General features: G+C 42.6%; 1 protein-coding gene and 1 pseudogene across 2 annotated transcripts; both read left to right on the top strand.

Annotated features, from left to right (window-relative positions):
- The window catches only part of LOC116566610, a 34847-nt pseudogene extending 34188 nt beyond the window's left edge, over window positions 1-659 (top strand).
- On the top strand, window positions 594-15371 carry ERRFI1 (ERBB receptor feedback inhibitor 1). 2 transcript variants are annotated; one of them, XM_032300284.1, is made up of 4 exons: window positions 594-780; window positions 11432-11629; window positions 11738-11814; window positions 12714-15364. In XM_032300284.1, exons 2-4 carry the CDS (start codon window positions 11505-11507, stop codon window positions 13898-13900), a joined length of 1389 nt encoding a protein of 462 aa, XP_032156175.1. In that variant the 5' UTR covers window positions 594-780; window positions 11432-11504; the 3' UTR covers window positions 13901-15364. The 2 variants fall into 2 exon arrangements, with proteins under 2 accessions (XP_032156175.1, XP_032156176.1); XM_032300285.1 differs by lacking the exon at window positions 594-780 and having other exon boundaries at window positions 11535-11629; window positions 11738-11840; window positions 12714-15371.
- The last annotated feature ends 1265 nt before the right edge of the window (window positions 15372-16636 follow it).

The raw sequence follows: 16636 nt of genomic DNA, 5'->3' as shown, positions 1-16636 counted from the left end.
GTCCCACACCGTCCCTCACAGTCCCTCGCTGTCCCACACAGTCCCACGCCGTCCCACACCGTCCCACACCGTCCCTCACCATCCCACACTGTCCCTCACTGTCCCTCACTGTCGCACACAGCCCGTCACTGTCCCTCAGTCCTTCGCCTCCCCTCACCGGCTCCCGTCTCCCCCTCCAGGGCTTTCTCGGCCCACACGGCCAGCGGCGGCCCACGGAGAGGGAAAAACACACAATCTTGCCCGGAGCCTGAATTTGTGGGAAATCCCAAGGGAGGCGCGAGGTGCCCTCAGTTCCGGCAGGAACCGCGGCCGAGGCCCGGGTGCCCGCAGGCTTCTGAGGAAAGCTCGGCGTTGACGGGCTCCCGGGCCTCGGCAGCTGCCGCACGGCTCAGGCAGAGGAGCGGAGCTGCAGCCCGGGTCAGCCCAGAGACGCCTCCCCCGGAGACAAAGCCGACTCCCTGCAGCGCCGCGCTGCGCCACGGTGGGCCTCGCGCAAACGCCTCGACCTCAGCATCGCCCCTTTAAGCGGCGCGCGTCCTGATTGGCTGCGGAAGGAGGCGGGGCGGGGCGCGGCGACCTCACGCCCAGGGCAAATGCTATATATAGAGGCGGCGGCGGCAGCCGAGGCGACTGCGGCCCAGTGCGAGGCAGAGTGTTAGCGGTACGGCGAGTCAGCGAGAGGCGCCTGCGCGATGTCCGGGGCCCTGAGCCCGCGGCGCTGAGCCAGCCGGGACGGACATGCGCGGGAGGGCGCCGCGGGGCAGCCGCCGCTCCTCCGGGGTAAGGGGCCTGGCGCGCTGAGGGGGTGGGGAGGGCCGCGCAGCGCTCCGCTCACTCAGGCCCCCAGCGCCGGGCGCCGGGATCCAGGCGGCTCTCCGACGCCAGGGCGGGGGCGTGGAGGGCGCGGGGAGGGTCGCCGCGACGCGGAGTCTCCCCTGGGACGGAGGGAGGGGCCGGCCTGGCGCTCGCGGGCTTCTCCTCCCTGAGGTGCGGAGGGCGGGACCCTCCTCGGCGGCGCAGCCCGGGCCTGGGGACGCCGTGAGGTGCCGGCGCCCGCCTTCTTCTCCACACCGGCAGTGGTCGCCGCGCGGCCCCTCGGCTGGCGGGGGCCATGCACCCGAGCGCGCGGGACACGTCCCCGCAGCACCGGGACCGCCGAGCACGAGGGTCCTCGTCCCGCAGCCTGCGCTCGCGGGCTTGCCCGGCGGGGATGAGCGGCTTCGGGGCTGGGGACTCGTTTTTTGTTTTTTTCCTTTGTAAAAATCGGGGTTGCGTTGTCTTGTTCACACCGTGTGCGGGTCAATCCGGTCCTGAAAGCCGGGGTGGGAGGCCGCTGGCGGCTCGGTGATTGCTTGCGGTGGCTGGTACCGGTTCTCTTTGGCGGTCAGCCCCGGTCCCTCTGCCTGATCTCCCAGCGGCGATGGTGATTCCGAAATCAGTATTTTAAAATTCGTCTGAGCTGTTCTGAACTCTTCCTTCTCTCCTGGAAACCTGATTGTTTGCTCTGAATGTCTTAGGTACCGCTTTGAATGGAATGGGACTGCAGAATTATGTGTTCAAGACCTGAATGCTCATTGGGAATTTCGTGTGTGTATTTATATGTATGTCATAGCCCTGTACAAATTAGATGACTCCTTAACCATGAATGGTGCTGTATTGGTGCTTGCTAAGTCTTTATTAGGATTTCATCATTGCATGAAAGAAACCAGTCTCTTACCTGATAAAAATATGAATAGCTTGTTAGTCATAAACTTAAGTCAGTCAGAATGGAGACTGTAGCTTTAAAAGAGATGTGTTGGTGACTTGAGGTACACCTGCAACACAGGTAGGGCAAGACTGGTTTCTAGGCAACTGTCAGGGGTGAAGAAAGGTGAGGTTAAAATGCCCTTTTTTTCTCTTCCAGAACAAATGTTTAGCCTTTTATAAATGTGTAAGAATGTAATGGGTACAAATTTGTTGAGACTTGAACGTCCAAGTTCAACGTACCTATTTTTTTAACTGCATTTCTTTGCTTACTTTTCTGTAATTACAATATACAAGCTTAAGTGAAATTTTATTTGAACAGAGACCAAAGACAGACTAAGTACCTATATCAGCAGATAACCGAATTCTGCAAAGACCTAAATAAAAGAAGCTGGTTTCTTGCTAACATGCTGGCTGTAATTGGTTACTAATATGTTATCAAGCAAGCTCTTTTCCAGATATTAGCAAGTTTGGAGAAAAATCCAGAGGATTTAGCATGGACTTCAGAAACTATTTTTCATTCCCTTCACTCTAAGCAGAGGTTTATTTTCAACTTCGTGTTCCAGTGGACAGCGGATAATAAGTGATAGAGGTCTTAGACTAACGATTTTATGACCTGACAGATATATTAGATTGTAAACTCCTTAAGGGTAGGCACTTTGCCTTGTGTAGCTTCTGTCTTATACAGCCTTGCATAGTTGATGTTGATAAATAATTGCATGAAAGCATGTTTTACCTTTGAAGGCTCAGCAGGATTGGACCAGTCAATGATAAGGGTTGGAAAGCAAATCTGTTTAATTTTTTTATGGCTGTTATTATCGAAAGTCTGAATTATTCCTATTTTTGACAGGTAAAACTGTTGTTTCAATCATCGATTTTTCCCACTTGCAGTTCACAATAAATACTGGTCAGTCTTTGTAAGATTTAATTATGCTTGAGTTTTTGTATGAAAATAACTCTTGACTGCTGTTGCTTCTTAAAAGTTGAGCTAGATAATAGTTCCTTTCTGCTAAAACTAATGGTAGCTTTTCAAAGCAATTTGCCTAAATTACAGGTACAATCTAACATGCTTGAAACTGACCTGATTGTCTGCATACCATCAGATTGCTTTAGAAAGGAGCAGAGGAGGGAGAAGGAGGTGCCAAGGGTAATTCCAGGAATTTGAATGGCATAGGCTCCCTCTACCAGAGAAACAACTCTGCTTAATTTAAATAAATTTGAATTGATACTTCATCATCTGGATACATTTAGCATCCTTTGCAGGTGTCTGGCTTTATAAAAGCTAATGAATAACTCCCTACATAAATGCAGTCCAGTTGTGGTATTCTGCCATTGTTCACACAGCATAAACACATGCTTTGTAAAGGTAGCTGAGGCGAATGAGTTTGAGGGTCCTAAATGTAAGTTATTAGCTTAACAGAATTCATTGTAAGATAGGGAAAAGTTAGTGAGGGGTTCGGATTTCAGAAGGTGGTGGGGAGGATTCTGAGATTTGAAGTCTTTGTTGATACTGTAGTCCACCTCCTCACACCATAAAATTGGACAATATTACAAAAGGACCACTCTTCCAGGACTCAATGAATGTGTCTTTAAAATGTGGGGCTTTTGGCCAGGCTCAGTGGCTCACGCCTGTAATCCCAGCACTTTGGGAGGCCACGGTGGGCAGATGGCTTGAGCCCAGGAGTATGAGACCAACCTGGGCAACATGGTGAAACCCTATCTCTACAAAAAAACACAAAAATTACCTGAGCATGGTGGCACATGCCTGTAGTCCCAGCTACTGAGAAGGCTGAGGTGGGAGGATTGCTTGAGCCTGGGAGGAAGAGGTTGCAGTGAGCCAAGACCACACCACTGCACTACAGCCTTCGTGACAGAGTGAGACCCTGTCTTAAAAAAAAAAAAAGGGTAGGGCACGGTGGCTCACACCTGTAATCCCACTTTGGGAGGCCAAGGCGTTTGGATCAGAAGGTCAGGAGATTGAGACCATCCTGGCCAACATGGTGAAACACCATCTATACTAAAAATACAAAAATTAGCCAGGTGTGGTTGCCCACACCTGTAATCCCACCTACTCAGGAGGCTGAGGCAGGAGAATGGTTTGCACTAGGGAGTCAGAGGTTGCAGTGAGCCAAGATCGTGCCACTGCACTCCAGCCTGGTGACAGTGGGAGACTCCATCTCAAAAAAAAAAAAAAAATGGGCCTTTGGCCACAAAAATGGAGCCCTTTTCAGCTTGGAAACAATAGGAAGATAAGGATTAAAAAGCATTGTCCAGAAGCTCTCATTCAGTACCCCAGATGTGAAACTGGCTCAGTAGAATTGTCTTCTGACTGTTATCAGGGATGCCTCTTTTTCAGCCTTTAGATTTCCATTGTAAAAGTCACCTACTCAGGCCTTCCCAAACCACCTGTGTAAATATGTTCTCCTCTACCTCCTTATCCTGTTGCTGTACCCTGCTTGTTTCCTTGGAAGGTATGGCCATCCGAAATTGTTTGCTTGCTTGTTTATTCTCTTCCTCCCTCATTAGATGGAAGGCTTCTTCAGGCAGCAGCCGTATCTCTTTTTCACCTCACATGGTATCTAAGCCAGAATAAGCATTTGATAAATATTTGGGAAAAGAATTAATCCTTGCCCTCTAAGAATTTTTGAGCTGAATGAGCACTATGAGTTGAGTTTCTGTTCCTGTCTCTGCTGTTGACTTGCAGTTAGGCCTTCAGCATTTAACTTAGCAGCCCTTTGCTTCAGTTTCTCCATTTATAAACAAGAATGTTACAAGGAGAAACAAGGTTGTTACCTAAAATGAACATATGATAGAGCAGAGAGGTAGTGAAAGTGTGGGGAAATGCTGAATTATACGACAGAAGAGCCATGATAGCCTTATTGCTTATAGCAAGATATTTAACCTCACTTTGTTTCCTCATCTGCAAAATGGAGATTATAATCCCTGCCTCTTCTTACAGGGATGTTGTGAGGATCAAGTGAGATAATGTGTAAGAAGGTGCTTTGTAACTTGTAGAGTGCTTTACAAATATAAGGTATTCTATTATTAAATTCCGGATTTTACAATACAGTGTGATTATAATGCCATCATTGGGATCCATGCTGTGAGAGAGTATTAAAAAGAGGCCCGTTGGGTATATGTAGTAACCCCTTATTACAAGTCAAAACAGACTTGTGTAGTATCAAATACCATGTTGTAAAGGGTTCTGTTGTGGTGGGGCTTCAATGTATTGTTAAAGATGGAGGGCTTCAAAGTAATTGTTTGAAGTGGTCATAGAATGTCAAATTGATGCCTTAACCCACCCATTTTATAGGATACATAGGCCAGAGCTACAATTAGTAACATTTAATAGAAGAATTTAAAGGAGCTGAAGTAAAACAGGAACTTTCATAGGCTACGAGAAAAACTACTACCAGTAAATCCAAAAAAGAAAGCATCTGTGCTGCCCTTAAAAGTTGAGCATTCTACTCAGTAAGATCCTATTTCACCAGTTTAAAAAGCTCTAGGGATTGGAAGAGTCAGTGTGGGGTGTTGGTAAAGGGCCTGGACACTGAAGCCAGGCTGTCTGGTTGAGGTCCTGGCCCCATGGCTCACCAGGTTTGACTTTGAGCAAGTTCTTTAACTCTGCCTCAAGTAGGTGAGAATAGTAATAGCAGCCCACCTTATGGCATTGTAGAGAGGATGAGATAAGTTAGCAGACATAAAGCACTTAGAACTATGCTTGCCTGGCAGTGGTAGGTCCAGTGAATGTTGGTTATTATTAATGGTTTTATATTAATTGTAACAATCTAGAGTTACCCATTGGATGACTTAAATGCTTGTTAAATAAATTTGAAGTTTTAAAGACTTACGTCCCATCATTAGACCATTATGCTCATTGTCTTTAGGCTAGAATTCGCTTTTATAATAAGAAATAACCTATTGTGTAGATGTCAAAAAGAAATAATATTTTCCTCCCCTGTGTGAGTATAGATAGGTACTGCTTGTGCTACTCTGTAGGAAAAATACAAAGGACAAAAGAACATATATTCCTGCTCCTACTTTTCTGCTGTCGCACTACAACTGTCTAGGAGGCTTAAGTGAGTCAAAAGACTGGATTATGGCAGTTGAGGGAATGGGTTTTTTGTTAGCTTACCATTTCTTAAAATACTTGGCTAGAAAGCATTTTGAATTATTGAATAAATTATGTCATTTATTTTGTATTTGACAGTTTGAAGATAAATTATTTTCTCTGTTGCCTCTACTTCACCACCTATAAATGGCCTATTATGTTCTGGACATGTTTAAGAGCCTCTGAGGAATGGAACAGCAAACACAGACACAAATGTTCATCTTTACCACATTGAGCTACATTTAATATTTACTGAAGCCATCAAGATTTTCTTGAATTCATACAGGAGTATTTTAATTACATTAAAATACTGTATTATTTTAAGAGTCATCTATGTTTTTAATTTAAAGGCTATTTATGCTTGCCATGGTAGCAGAGTACAACTAAGAAAGTTTTCTTAACTTACCTCCCTCTTTCTTTTCCTACCCCTAAATCATAGGCTATTAAAATGAAATCTGGGCCAGGCACAGTGGCTCACGCCAGTAATCCCAGCACTTTGGCAGGCCAAGGCAGGCAGATCACCTGAGGTTGGGAATTCGAGACCAGCCTGACCAATATGGAGAAACCCTGTCTCTACTAAAAATACAAAAAGTAGCCGGGAGTAGTGGCAGTTACCTGTAGTCTCAGATACTCGGGAGGCTGAGGCAGGACAATCGCTTGAACCTGGGAGACAGGTTGTGGTGAGCTGAGATCGCGCCATTGCACTCCAGCCTGAGTGGCAAGAGCGAGACTTAATTTGAAAAAAAAAAGGTGGGGGGGATATTTTTGCGTGGATTATTTTTTTTTAATGTTCTCGTAGGTGATTATTTTAGACATTTTTTTAAGTAAACATAAACATTGGTTTACCAAGCAGAGATTGGCATATTTGGGGAAGATCTAAAATTATGGAGTTTGTCATGTTCCTAAATCAGTTTCTTTTTATCAATTTTGCCTCTAAATGTAGTTACCTTATTATCTTCCCTGGTTATGGAAGTACTTAATGTAGGTAATTCTTAAATGGAACTGAAAAGACCATTTATCACCCTGAATAAACAGAAATCAGGTTCTAGAACCAGATTGAAAGGAGGAAATTACATCACACTCTTAAATAAGGAAGCACTGGGCAGAACTGGATGAGTTGTATGACAAAAATGTGCCCCTCCTCCTCCCATGGATGGCTTCTGAGATTATTAATGAGATCTGGTGGCAAGGTAAGCATATCTAGGTTACTGCCTTAAGGTAGCGTAGGCTCCTTTTTTTTTTTTTTTTTTAAACAGTTTCAAAGAGACTATCCTCAAGCTAAAGTCATGTGATTTCACCTTAATGAAGAAAGTGCAGTGTCCTTTTTGGTGTCACTAAGAAAAATGAAAATGACCTTAAATTTAGCAGCAAAAACACAGCCTAGAAGGAATAGTGTTTAAAGAGAAGGTAAAACACTGTTTTCACAAAGTACCCCCACCAATTGCTTCAAGTCAATAAGCTGTAACAGAAACCAGTTTAGAAAGCCATACTGTTAACCACTGAAGCTTATAATTTTTACTCTGTCTACAAACTGTCTACTTTGAATTCTGGAATGAATTTAATAAAAATTCCTTCCTGTTACATAGCGTAGGCTTGTTACATTATTATTGGGCAGTCGCCTCACTCCAGCACACATTAGGTATCTCTTTTATAAATCTGCTTTTTCCCTGAGCTCTTCACTGACCCACAGTGTATATGTGAATCTTTTGTGTAATCATTTTTTAAAAATAAGATGGATATTTTCTCAGTATCCATTTAGTAAATAATAGACATGAATGACGCCAAGATCTACAAGGAGAAAGCATAAATCGGACATCGGTTCTGTCCTAGATGATTTGAAGGGTCGAAGGGGAAGTGGGGCCCAGAACGGAGAGCCACTGCTCTGGTGTTTCATAAAAGGGAGTGGCTTCGTGGAGAAGGTAGGGTAGGGTTGACCTTAAAGGATAAATCGAATTCTAACAGATTTGGGGAAAATCGAAAAGAGCTTGAAGATATAGATTAGGTTTATATTGTGGAGGCCTTAAGTGCCAGGCTGAGGAGGTTTTATTTGGGAAACTGAAGTTTTTTTAAGCAGCAGCAGATCTCAGTTTGAGCTGTTGTTGAGGGGTATTGACCTGGTAGTGGTGTGTAGAATGGGTTGCATACTTCCAGACCCCAGGAAGAAGGATGCCTGTGAATGGAAAGCTAAGATTTGAGAAACCAGGTAAAAGTAGTGTAGAAGTCGGCAATTGAATGTACATGGCATCAGGTTAAAAATGGTGCCTTAAGAAAGAAGTAAGATCCTCTTAGACCCTGAACTGGTTTGGGGAGGGGATGGAGTATGAAGTCAAAGGAGGAGTTTGGTTTGTAGAGTTTGAGATACCAGAGGGCCATCCAAGTGGAAAGATAATCACCAGACAGTAGGAAATGCAAAGCTGAAGCTTGAGCCAGGCTGGAGTCCTTGATTCAGGAGCTATGAGTTGAAGCTATAGAAGTGGATTAATAAAAGGATAACCTCAAGAAACAAATGATTTTAGGGTTACATTTTTCCCTTGAATTTGAAAAAGAATCAAGTTATGTTAACAGAAAAAGATGGTTCACATCTGAAATTTGGTATTTCACTGCATTTTAGACCCACCAAAAAGGCTAGAAATAGTTCATGAGGCTTGGAAAAGTTATGCCTAAGGTTATTTGGGTCCTCGTCTAAACCATGCTGCCTGGATTAACATTCGCTTTTAGATATTGATTTTCCCGCATAGGTACATTTTGCAGTTTTCCTAATGAGTTGCAAAACAGATCAAATGTGAACAACTGCAGCATTAAATTTCACTTGGGAAGATTTTGTTTCTTTTTAGCTTGAGGTTGGTAAAATTGATTGATTTCCTCCCCCCCTTTCATTTGCACTGAATACTGGAAGGTTTTTAGAAAGATAGAAAAAGAGTTTCAGGGGGTTTCATACCCTCAGTTTACAATCAGAGGAACATTTTTTTAAAAGCTTGCTTCCAAACCTGTAGTACATTGCCCTTGTTGAGTTTACAGTTTAAAGTTATTTTCCAAAAGAAGAGAACATGGCAGTTATATTGCCCCCCTCATCTCCCATGCTAGCAAGTAGGAAGTTCGGACAGTTTCATAACATGGCCCATTCACAATTCCCCATTGAAATTTAGAGGCAGGTCACCTTCTATGAATACACAAAGACACTATTGTGGTCAGAAGTGAGCTGGCTTAGTGAACACAATTCTTTTTATACTAAAAAAATTTTTTTCTTAAGAAAGCTAACAAGTAGGTGATAGAAACAATGAATAAAAAATAACTTTTTCTAGAACATATAAATAATTTTAAGTGACCACTGAAATGTAAGTTTAGAATTCCAAGGCAATTTCTGCAGAGGCGATAGTTACACAATCATTCTGTTGAAAGCTAAGATTTAGATGGCATTAGGAGGCTGACACACAGTAATTACTAGTAGTACTTGTTGGCTTGCAGACAGGTGGGGGTTGGGCCTCCAGAATCCCCTGCAGCGTTTTCCTGTAATCTGGATGAGTGATCTTCAAACGTGTGCTTTCGAACTACTTAAATACCATATTCTTCCTATCTTGCCTTTCATTTTTATATTACCACAGATGCTTTCCTCATAGTCTTGCCAGTGCTTGTAGAATGCTTAGAAAAAGTTCGAGAAACCACTGGGCTAAGTACACAGAGGGAGAGGCTAGCAATATTTTTAAATTGGTTTTTAAATTTTTTATAGCTTGATGGTAGATAACACGGTTGCTTCATTTCAGTAATCTGAAAACCAGTCCTCAAAAGACCTCCCAATAATTTAGAATTCTTAAATGACAGAATGTTTTCTTTTCTTTATCATATGTTTGAGAGATTGATTTAAAGAAAAATAATGCTTGACTATCTGAAATAATATTGTAACTCTATCATAAAATCTCTGCCTGGTATATCAGAAAAACTGACTGTGGAAGGGTAAAATGCAGAGAACCAGGCATTGGATCCATCCTTCTCTATGTTACTGAAATCTTTAACCTGTAGAACTTTACTATCACTGTGTTCCTTTTTAATGTGAAAATATTAATAAACACTTGCATAATATTTTTAAAAGGTTTTTAGCTTTTTAAAAAAAAAACCCTTTGCCTTACACAATGTGTATATTGAGTTGATACTGATTATGATAATTAGATGGTATTATACAATCATTCATTCAACAAACATTCACTTACTGAGCACCTACTAATGTTCCAGGTACTGATTATTAAAAGGTGATTGAGACACAGTGTGCCTCTGTCCTGAGCTTACAGTCTAGTGGGAGGTGACAGATTTGTAAATAATAGATTGGAAGTTGCTGAGCAATTTAAAAAAAAACAACAAAAACCTGTGTACCTCTCGCCCCAGCAAATGTGTCATAGTCATGTTCAGTCCCTTGCAGTGCCCAGCACTCAGTAGGTGTGCACATAGTATTTATGCTAATCCCTTATTAATATTTAGTTAGAGAATGAGAATGTGTTATGGTGTGTATATGTACATACCACAAAAGGGGTCAGTGTTATACAGATGGTTGACAAATAATGTCCTGGTGCCCAAGGAAAAAACCGTAAACTTGTCATAAGTAAACTTGGCTATCTGAAGACAGCAGAGACTGATGCTGATTAACCCTTATGTAACAAATAATAAAAAAAGAAAGTGAAAAAGGGGCCATAGAGACTCCAGACATGTAACATCCGACAAGGGGGGTTAGGAGTCCTAAAGTTGAAGAACTGCTAATTTAAGAAAAATGTACTTAGCCTTTGTTATCCATGCCTTGCAGCTAAGCAAGTTATGAGTTACATTTCACAAAGGAGAATGTAAAGAATGTCCCTTTAAGTTTGTCTTTAAAAGGGTGGGAGGAAGCTCTCCCAGGCTTCCACTGAAGCTAGTAATCTTGCAGAACTTGATTTTTACAGGATAATGGAAATTAGTATCTTCATCCATTACTATTTGTTGCTTGAACAAGTAGTAATGGATAATTTGTCTTCCTTTGACCAACCCTGAAATACAAAATCCAAATAAATGCTAGACCCTAGGGTAGTCAGGTGCCAATACTGTAGCAACTCTTGCTTAATTCCAGCATTGGGTTTTAGTGAATATTAGTTCTGCAGCATAAAATACAGTGGTTTCTTAAATTACTTTTTTAGCTTGGGAAAAATTAGCAAGATTCCCTGGTGCTTCATGCCTGGTGAAGCTGTGGCTTGAAGGCTGGTTTAAGAGGTTAGGGGAGGGTCTGTGCCTTGGCAGGCGAGTGCGATTTGTTGTGCAGCTATCTGGCTCTGCAGTAGGAGGTCCGCTTTTGCTGGCAACAGATTATTTCTCATTTCACGCAAACATTTCATGTCTTTTGGATTCGCATTTACACAAAAATTATTTTTAGTGTTTACATTTAAGTACCCTCATGAGATGCAAGAATTAGTTGTTAGAATTAAGTGAAAGTCCACAACTAAATTTTCTATTCAGCATCCCCCCAAATTCTCTCATATTAGCTTTGCTGTAATAGACTGTCCTAATGGAAGTGTTTCTGAATTGTTCTCTTTATTCCCTCCTCTCTTCTACCTCCCCTAGGGAATGAAAGCTACTGGTTGATTTTTAAATGCCTGGGCCTCACCGGTTTGGAGATGTCCCAGAATAAGGCACAATGTCAACAGCAGGAATTGCTGCTCAGGAGATCAGAGTCCCATTAAAAACTGGATTTCTACATAATGGCCAAGTCATGGGGAATATGAGGAAGACCTGCTGGAGCAGTCGCAGTGAGTTTACAAAGTAAGTAGCAGATGTCATGCTGCTGTAACCTGGATGAATGTGCAGTACTAAAATGAGAGAGGCTATGATTGCTGTTTGTTTGTGACCACGGTATCTTCCTCCTTTCAGCAACTTTTTAAATATTGACCCCATAACCATGGCCTATGATCTGAACCCTTCTGCTCAGGAGCGCCTAATACCACTTGGTATGTATTCTGAAAATCTGATCACGGTAAGCATTTGAGAACTGTCTGGATTCAGGTTGGTTTGTGCACCAGCATTATTTTTTTAAATGAGGAAACCTGAATTATTTCCAACAACAGCCTGACCCCTAGTGGCAACAGATTCAGAAGATAACTGTGTTTTTCTTAAGCTATTGTACTCTGCCTCCATCCTGGGTCACTGATTCCTAAGTAGGACTGTTTGTGGACATGTTATCTTCTAAAATCAAGAATCAATTCTCATTTCAGCTATGATGCATACTTTACTTCATGAAACATTAGACAAGACCTCCCACCTTTCTTACTAGTATTGAATGCATGTTTGACAGTAATATATGAAAACAGTATAAATATTCCTCAAAACTTAGAAAATAATCTGTTTAATGTGAATATTATGTTCCTTGTATCTTTGTCAAGAGCTGCGTGTGACTTTAACACATTGCAGGCAAGTCCATTCACTCACGAATGATGATGTGCTAGCAGTAACAACTTGGTCTTATCTCACTGGTACCCTGCGTGCCTAGTGTTGTCACGTCTTCGGTGGCAAGGCTTGTATCGTATGGTATCATGTAAATTATATGCTGTTCATCTTCTGCGAATTTTGCACACGTCACAAAACCTGTGATGTGTGGGTGTGCATTGTGCACCTGTCCGAGGGAGATAGAAGAGATAGCTTGTTCTTTGAACCATACCATATGCGGTAACAACCTTCTGGTCTCTAATTACACCTGTGGTGGTTGCATGGTTGTTTTCAGGGTGACAGCAGTCAGGTGTTTCACTCACAGTTGAAGAAAGCTGTGGAAGCATAGGTAGCTGGGGCACTCTCCTCACACAGGTGGAGAGAGGATTGTGGATCTTTTCTTAACATCTCTTGTTCATTCTAGGGCACGCTTCCAGATCTGCTCCGATGAATGGCCACTGCTTTGCAGAAAATGGTCCATCTCAAAAGACCAGCTTGCCCCCTCTTCTTATTCCCCCAAGTGAAAATTTGGGACCACATGAAGAGGATCGAGTTGTATGTGGTTTTAAGAAACTCACAGTGGATGGGGTTTGTGCTTCCACTCCTCCACTGACACCCATCAAAAACTCCTCTTCCCTTTTCCCCTGTGCCCCGCTTTGTGAACGGGGTTCTCGGCCTCTTCCACCATTGCCAATCTCTGAATCCCTCTCTCTGGATGACACAGACTGTGAGGTGGAATTCCTAACTAGCTCAGATACAGACTTCCTTTTAGAAGACTCTACACTTTCTGATTTCAAATATGATGTTCCTGGCAGGCGAAGCTTCCGTGGGTGTGGACAAATTAACTATGCATATTTTGATACCCCAGCTGTTTCTGCAGCAGACCTCAGCTACGTGTCTGACCAAAATGGAGGTGTCCCAGATCTGAATCCTCCTCCACCTCAGACCCACCGAAGATTAAGAAGGTCTCATTCGGGACCAGCTGGCTCCTTTAACAAGCCAGCCATAAGGATATCCAGCTGTTGCATACACAGAGCTTCTCCTAACTCCGATGAAGACAAACCTGAGGTTCCCCCCAGAGTTCCCATACCTCCTAGGCCAGTAAAGCCAGATTATAGAAGATGGTCAGCAGAAGTTACTTCAAGCACCTACAGTGATGAAGACAGGCCTCCGAAAGTACCGCCAAGAGAACCTTTGTCACCAAGTAACTCACGCACACCGAGTCCCAAAAGCCTTCCGTCTTACCTCAATGGGGTCATGCCCCCAACACAGAGCTTTGCCCCTGATCCCAAGTATGTCAGCAGCAAAGCCCTGCAGAGACAGAACAGCGAAGGATCTGCCAATAAGATTCCTTGCATTCTGCCCATTATTGAGAATGGGAAGAAGGTTAGTTCAACGCATTATTACCTACTACCTGAGCGACCACCATACCTGGACAAATATGAAAAGTTTTTTAGGGAAGCAGAAGAAACAAATGCAGGTGCCCAAATCCAGCCATTACCTGCTCACTGCAGTATAGCTTCAGCCACAGAGAAGCCGGACTCAAAAACAAAAATGGATCTGGGGGGCCACGTGAAGCGTAAACATTTCTCCTATGTGGTTTCTCCTTAGACCTTGGGGCCATGGTTCAGCAGAGGTTACATAGGAGCAAACGGTTCTCAGTTTTCCATTTTGATTGAAGTTCACAGAAAAATCCCTTGAATTGCAAAATAAAATAGTTGAACTCTGTCTTAATGTGGAAGGTTTAGAGAGCAGTTGTGAGATGCTGTTTTGCTGAGAAACCCCGATTTTGTTAGCATTGGAAAAATTCTTTCAAGTCTATAATTTAAAGATGTGATGGTGGGGAGGGGAGGATGGGAAAGCTTTTTATATATGCATACGTGACATACCTATATATAAACTCGCAGTATAACCATAGACCATAGCTGCAGGTTAACCCATCAGTTACTATCTTACAGTAATATATATTCAGAATAATAAACTCAAGCTGGAGAAAGGAGTCCTGATAGACTGAAAATTGAGCAAATGGAAGACGATACAGTATTGTTTAGATCAGAATCATTAAAAAATTTTTTTGTTTAATAAGTTTGAAGATTTCTGGCTTTTAGGCCTGTTCTATTTTGTTTCATTTATTTTTGCAGGCAGTCTTTTCCATGGAGGGCAGGGTATCCATTCTTTACCGTGCGTGTACCTACCTAGGTGAAAAATCACCCCGAGGCCCCGTACTTCCAGGTTTCATGTTGCATCTTGTTGAGGGAGGGAGAGCAGCTTACTTGGCAACCATATTGTCACCTGTACATGTCATACATCTTGAAAAATAAAACGATAATAGAACTAGTGACTAATTTTCCCTTACAGCTCCACCCACTGAAGTGGCTCGTCATAGTGTGGGCCCTATTAGAGACAGTACGTTAGATTCAAATGGAAAAGTATACTAGATGCCAGTGTTTAGGATGTCAGTTTTACAAAATAATGAAGCAATTAGCTATGTGATTGAGAGTTATTGTTTGGGGATGTGTGTTGTGGTTTTGCTTTTGTTTTTTTAGACCTTATTAATAAACAAATACAACACAAGCTGGCCTTGTGTTGCTGGTTCCTATTCAGTATTTCCTGGGGATTGTTTGCTTTTTAAGTAAAACACTTCTGACCAATAGCTCAGTATGTCTGAATTCCAGAGGTCACATCAGCATCTTTCTGCTTTGAAAACTCTCACAGCTGGCTGCTTCACTCAGATGCAGTGAGACATATAGTTTGTGTTCCTATTTTCACATCCTTCAATGTATTTATCTTGAGTAGATAAGCACAGAAGAGAAGGTGCTCACTAACAGAGGTACATTACTGCAATGTTCTCTTTAACAGTTAAACAAGCTGTTTACAGTTTCAACTGCTGAATATTATTTGAGCTATTTAAAGCTTATTATATTTTAGTATGAACTAAATGAAGGTTAAAACATGCTTAAGAAAAATGCACTGATTTCTGCATTATGTGTACAGTATTGGACAAAGGATTTTATTCATTTTGTTGCATTATTTTGAATATTGTCTTTTCATTTTAATAAAGTTATAATACTTATTTATGACACCATTAGTAATGTTTCTTGCCTAAACTCTTATAAAGTGTATGAAACAATTTGACAGCATTATTTTTAAGCACAAGAGAAGATTCTTTGAAGTTTAATGATTTCTTGAAACTCTTTAAAATGAAAAATAATTTGTGCAATCTTTTTCACATATTATGAAAGTATATAGTGGAAGTGAGCTGTTTGTGTTTACCTTTTAACAACTGAAAGAGAACTGGATTCTGGGGTCACTATCAAAACAATGACATTGTGGGGTGGGAGTCCACATCAAGGAGAATGTGACAGAAGAAACCAGTTCTGATGTGTAGACTTGGTTTGACTCATGCTGAGTTTTAGGACTAGGTCCTGGTTACTCTGGGCCCTTTCGCAGGTTTGCTTCTTGCTTCTTTGAGGACACCCAAGGAATCTGTGCCTGCCTTGGCCTGTCACAGAGATGGCAAGTCCACAGTGGACAAATGGGAGCCTGGCAGCCTTTGGATGGAGGCAGTGACTGGAGTGCTATTTGTGAGCTTGGTCCCTTGTCACCTAGCCCTGTGCCTGGTTCTCTTTACTGTCCTCTGCAGGCTCCTTTATCCTTTATCCCCTGGGAGAGGGTGGGTGCCCTCCACGACCTTCACCACGCACCTGCACTGTCTTGCTGCTCTCCAGAGTAAAGAGTGGGGGCTCAGGTTATCTCTTTCTAATTCTGTGTGAGGCCGATTATTTAGAATCCCCGTACCTTAGTTTTCTCATTGGTAAAATGGGCGGAGAGGTGGGAATTACTCTGACAACTGCATATAAACCATCGTATCTGGTACATAGGACCCCATACGCGAGAACTGTTTGGGTCATCTAAAGGCATTTTATAGATGAAGACGCAGGCTTGGGACATTCAGTCAACAGACATTTGTTAAATCCCAGCCCCAGGCTGGATCCTGCGAAAACACATCCCCTTCCCTTATGGAATGTAAAGCAGATCATGCAATTATGATTACATCTGATATTAAGTGCTAAATAAAAAAGTAATGAACAGTGGGAGCAATGAGGACAGATAACGGGACCTGTGAGGTGTTAAGCTCTGAAGGGTCAGAATGGAAGCTGAGGGAGGAGGAGTGAGGAGGGAGGTGTGTTACTGGCAGATGATGTGTGAGACCCTGAAGCAGGAAACAGCTGGGCAGCTTTCCAGAAAGCAGCTGTCAGGAGTAGAAGAGGCCTGGAAAAGGGTAGTAGGTGCATCAAAGATCCTAAGCAGGAGAGGAAGGTGATGTGATTTAAGAGGACAGTGGGC

The sequence above is a fragment of the Sapajus apella genome, unplaced genomic scaffold, assembly GCF_009761245.1.
Source record: "Sapajus apella isolate SASKATOON/1434 unplaced genomic scaffold, GSC_monkey_1.0 scaffold43, whole genome shotgun sequence".
Taxonomy (NCBI): Eukaryota; Metazoa; Chordata; class Mammalia; order Primates; family Cebidae; genus Sapajus; species Sapajus apella.
The sequence above is the reverse complement of the archived record's forward strand: the minus strand, read 5'-3'. Positions and strand labels throughout refer to the sequence as shown.

Bases quoted from the DNA above. Each gene is read 5' to 3' on its own strand.
- ERRFI1 (XM_032300284.1), top strand. From the start codon at position 11,505: ATGTCAACAGCAGGAATTGCTGCTCAGGAGATCAGAGTCCCATTAAAA. The intron at 11,630-11,737 runs GTAAGTAGCAGA...TCCTCCTTTCAG, and splicing joins AGTCGCAGTGAGTTTACAAA to CAACTTTTTAAATATTGACC. The intron at 11,815-12,713 runs GTATGTATTCTG...TGTTCATTCTAG, and splicing joins GGAGCGCCTAATACCACTTG to GGCACGCTTCCAGATCTGCT.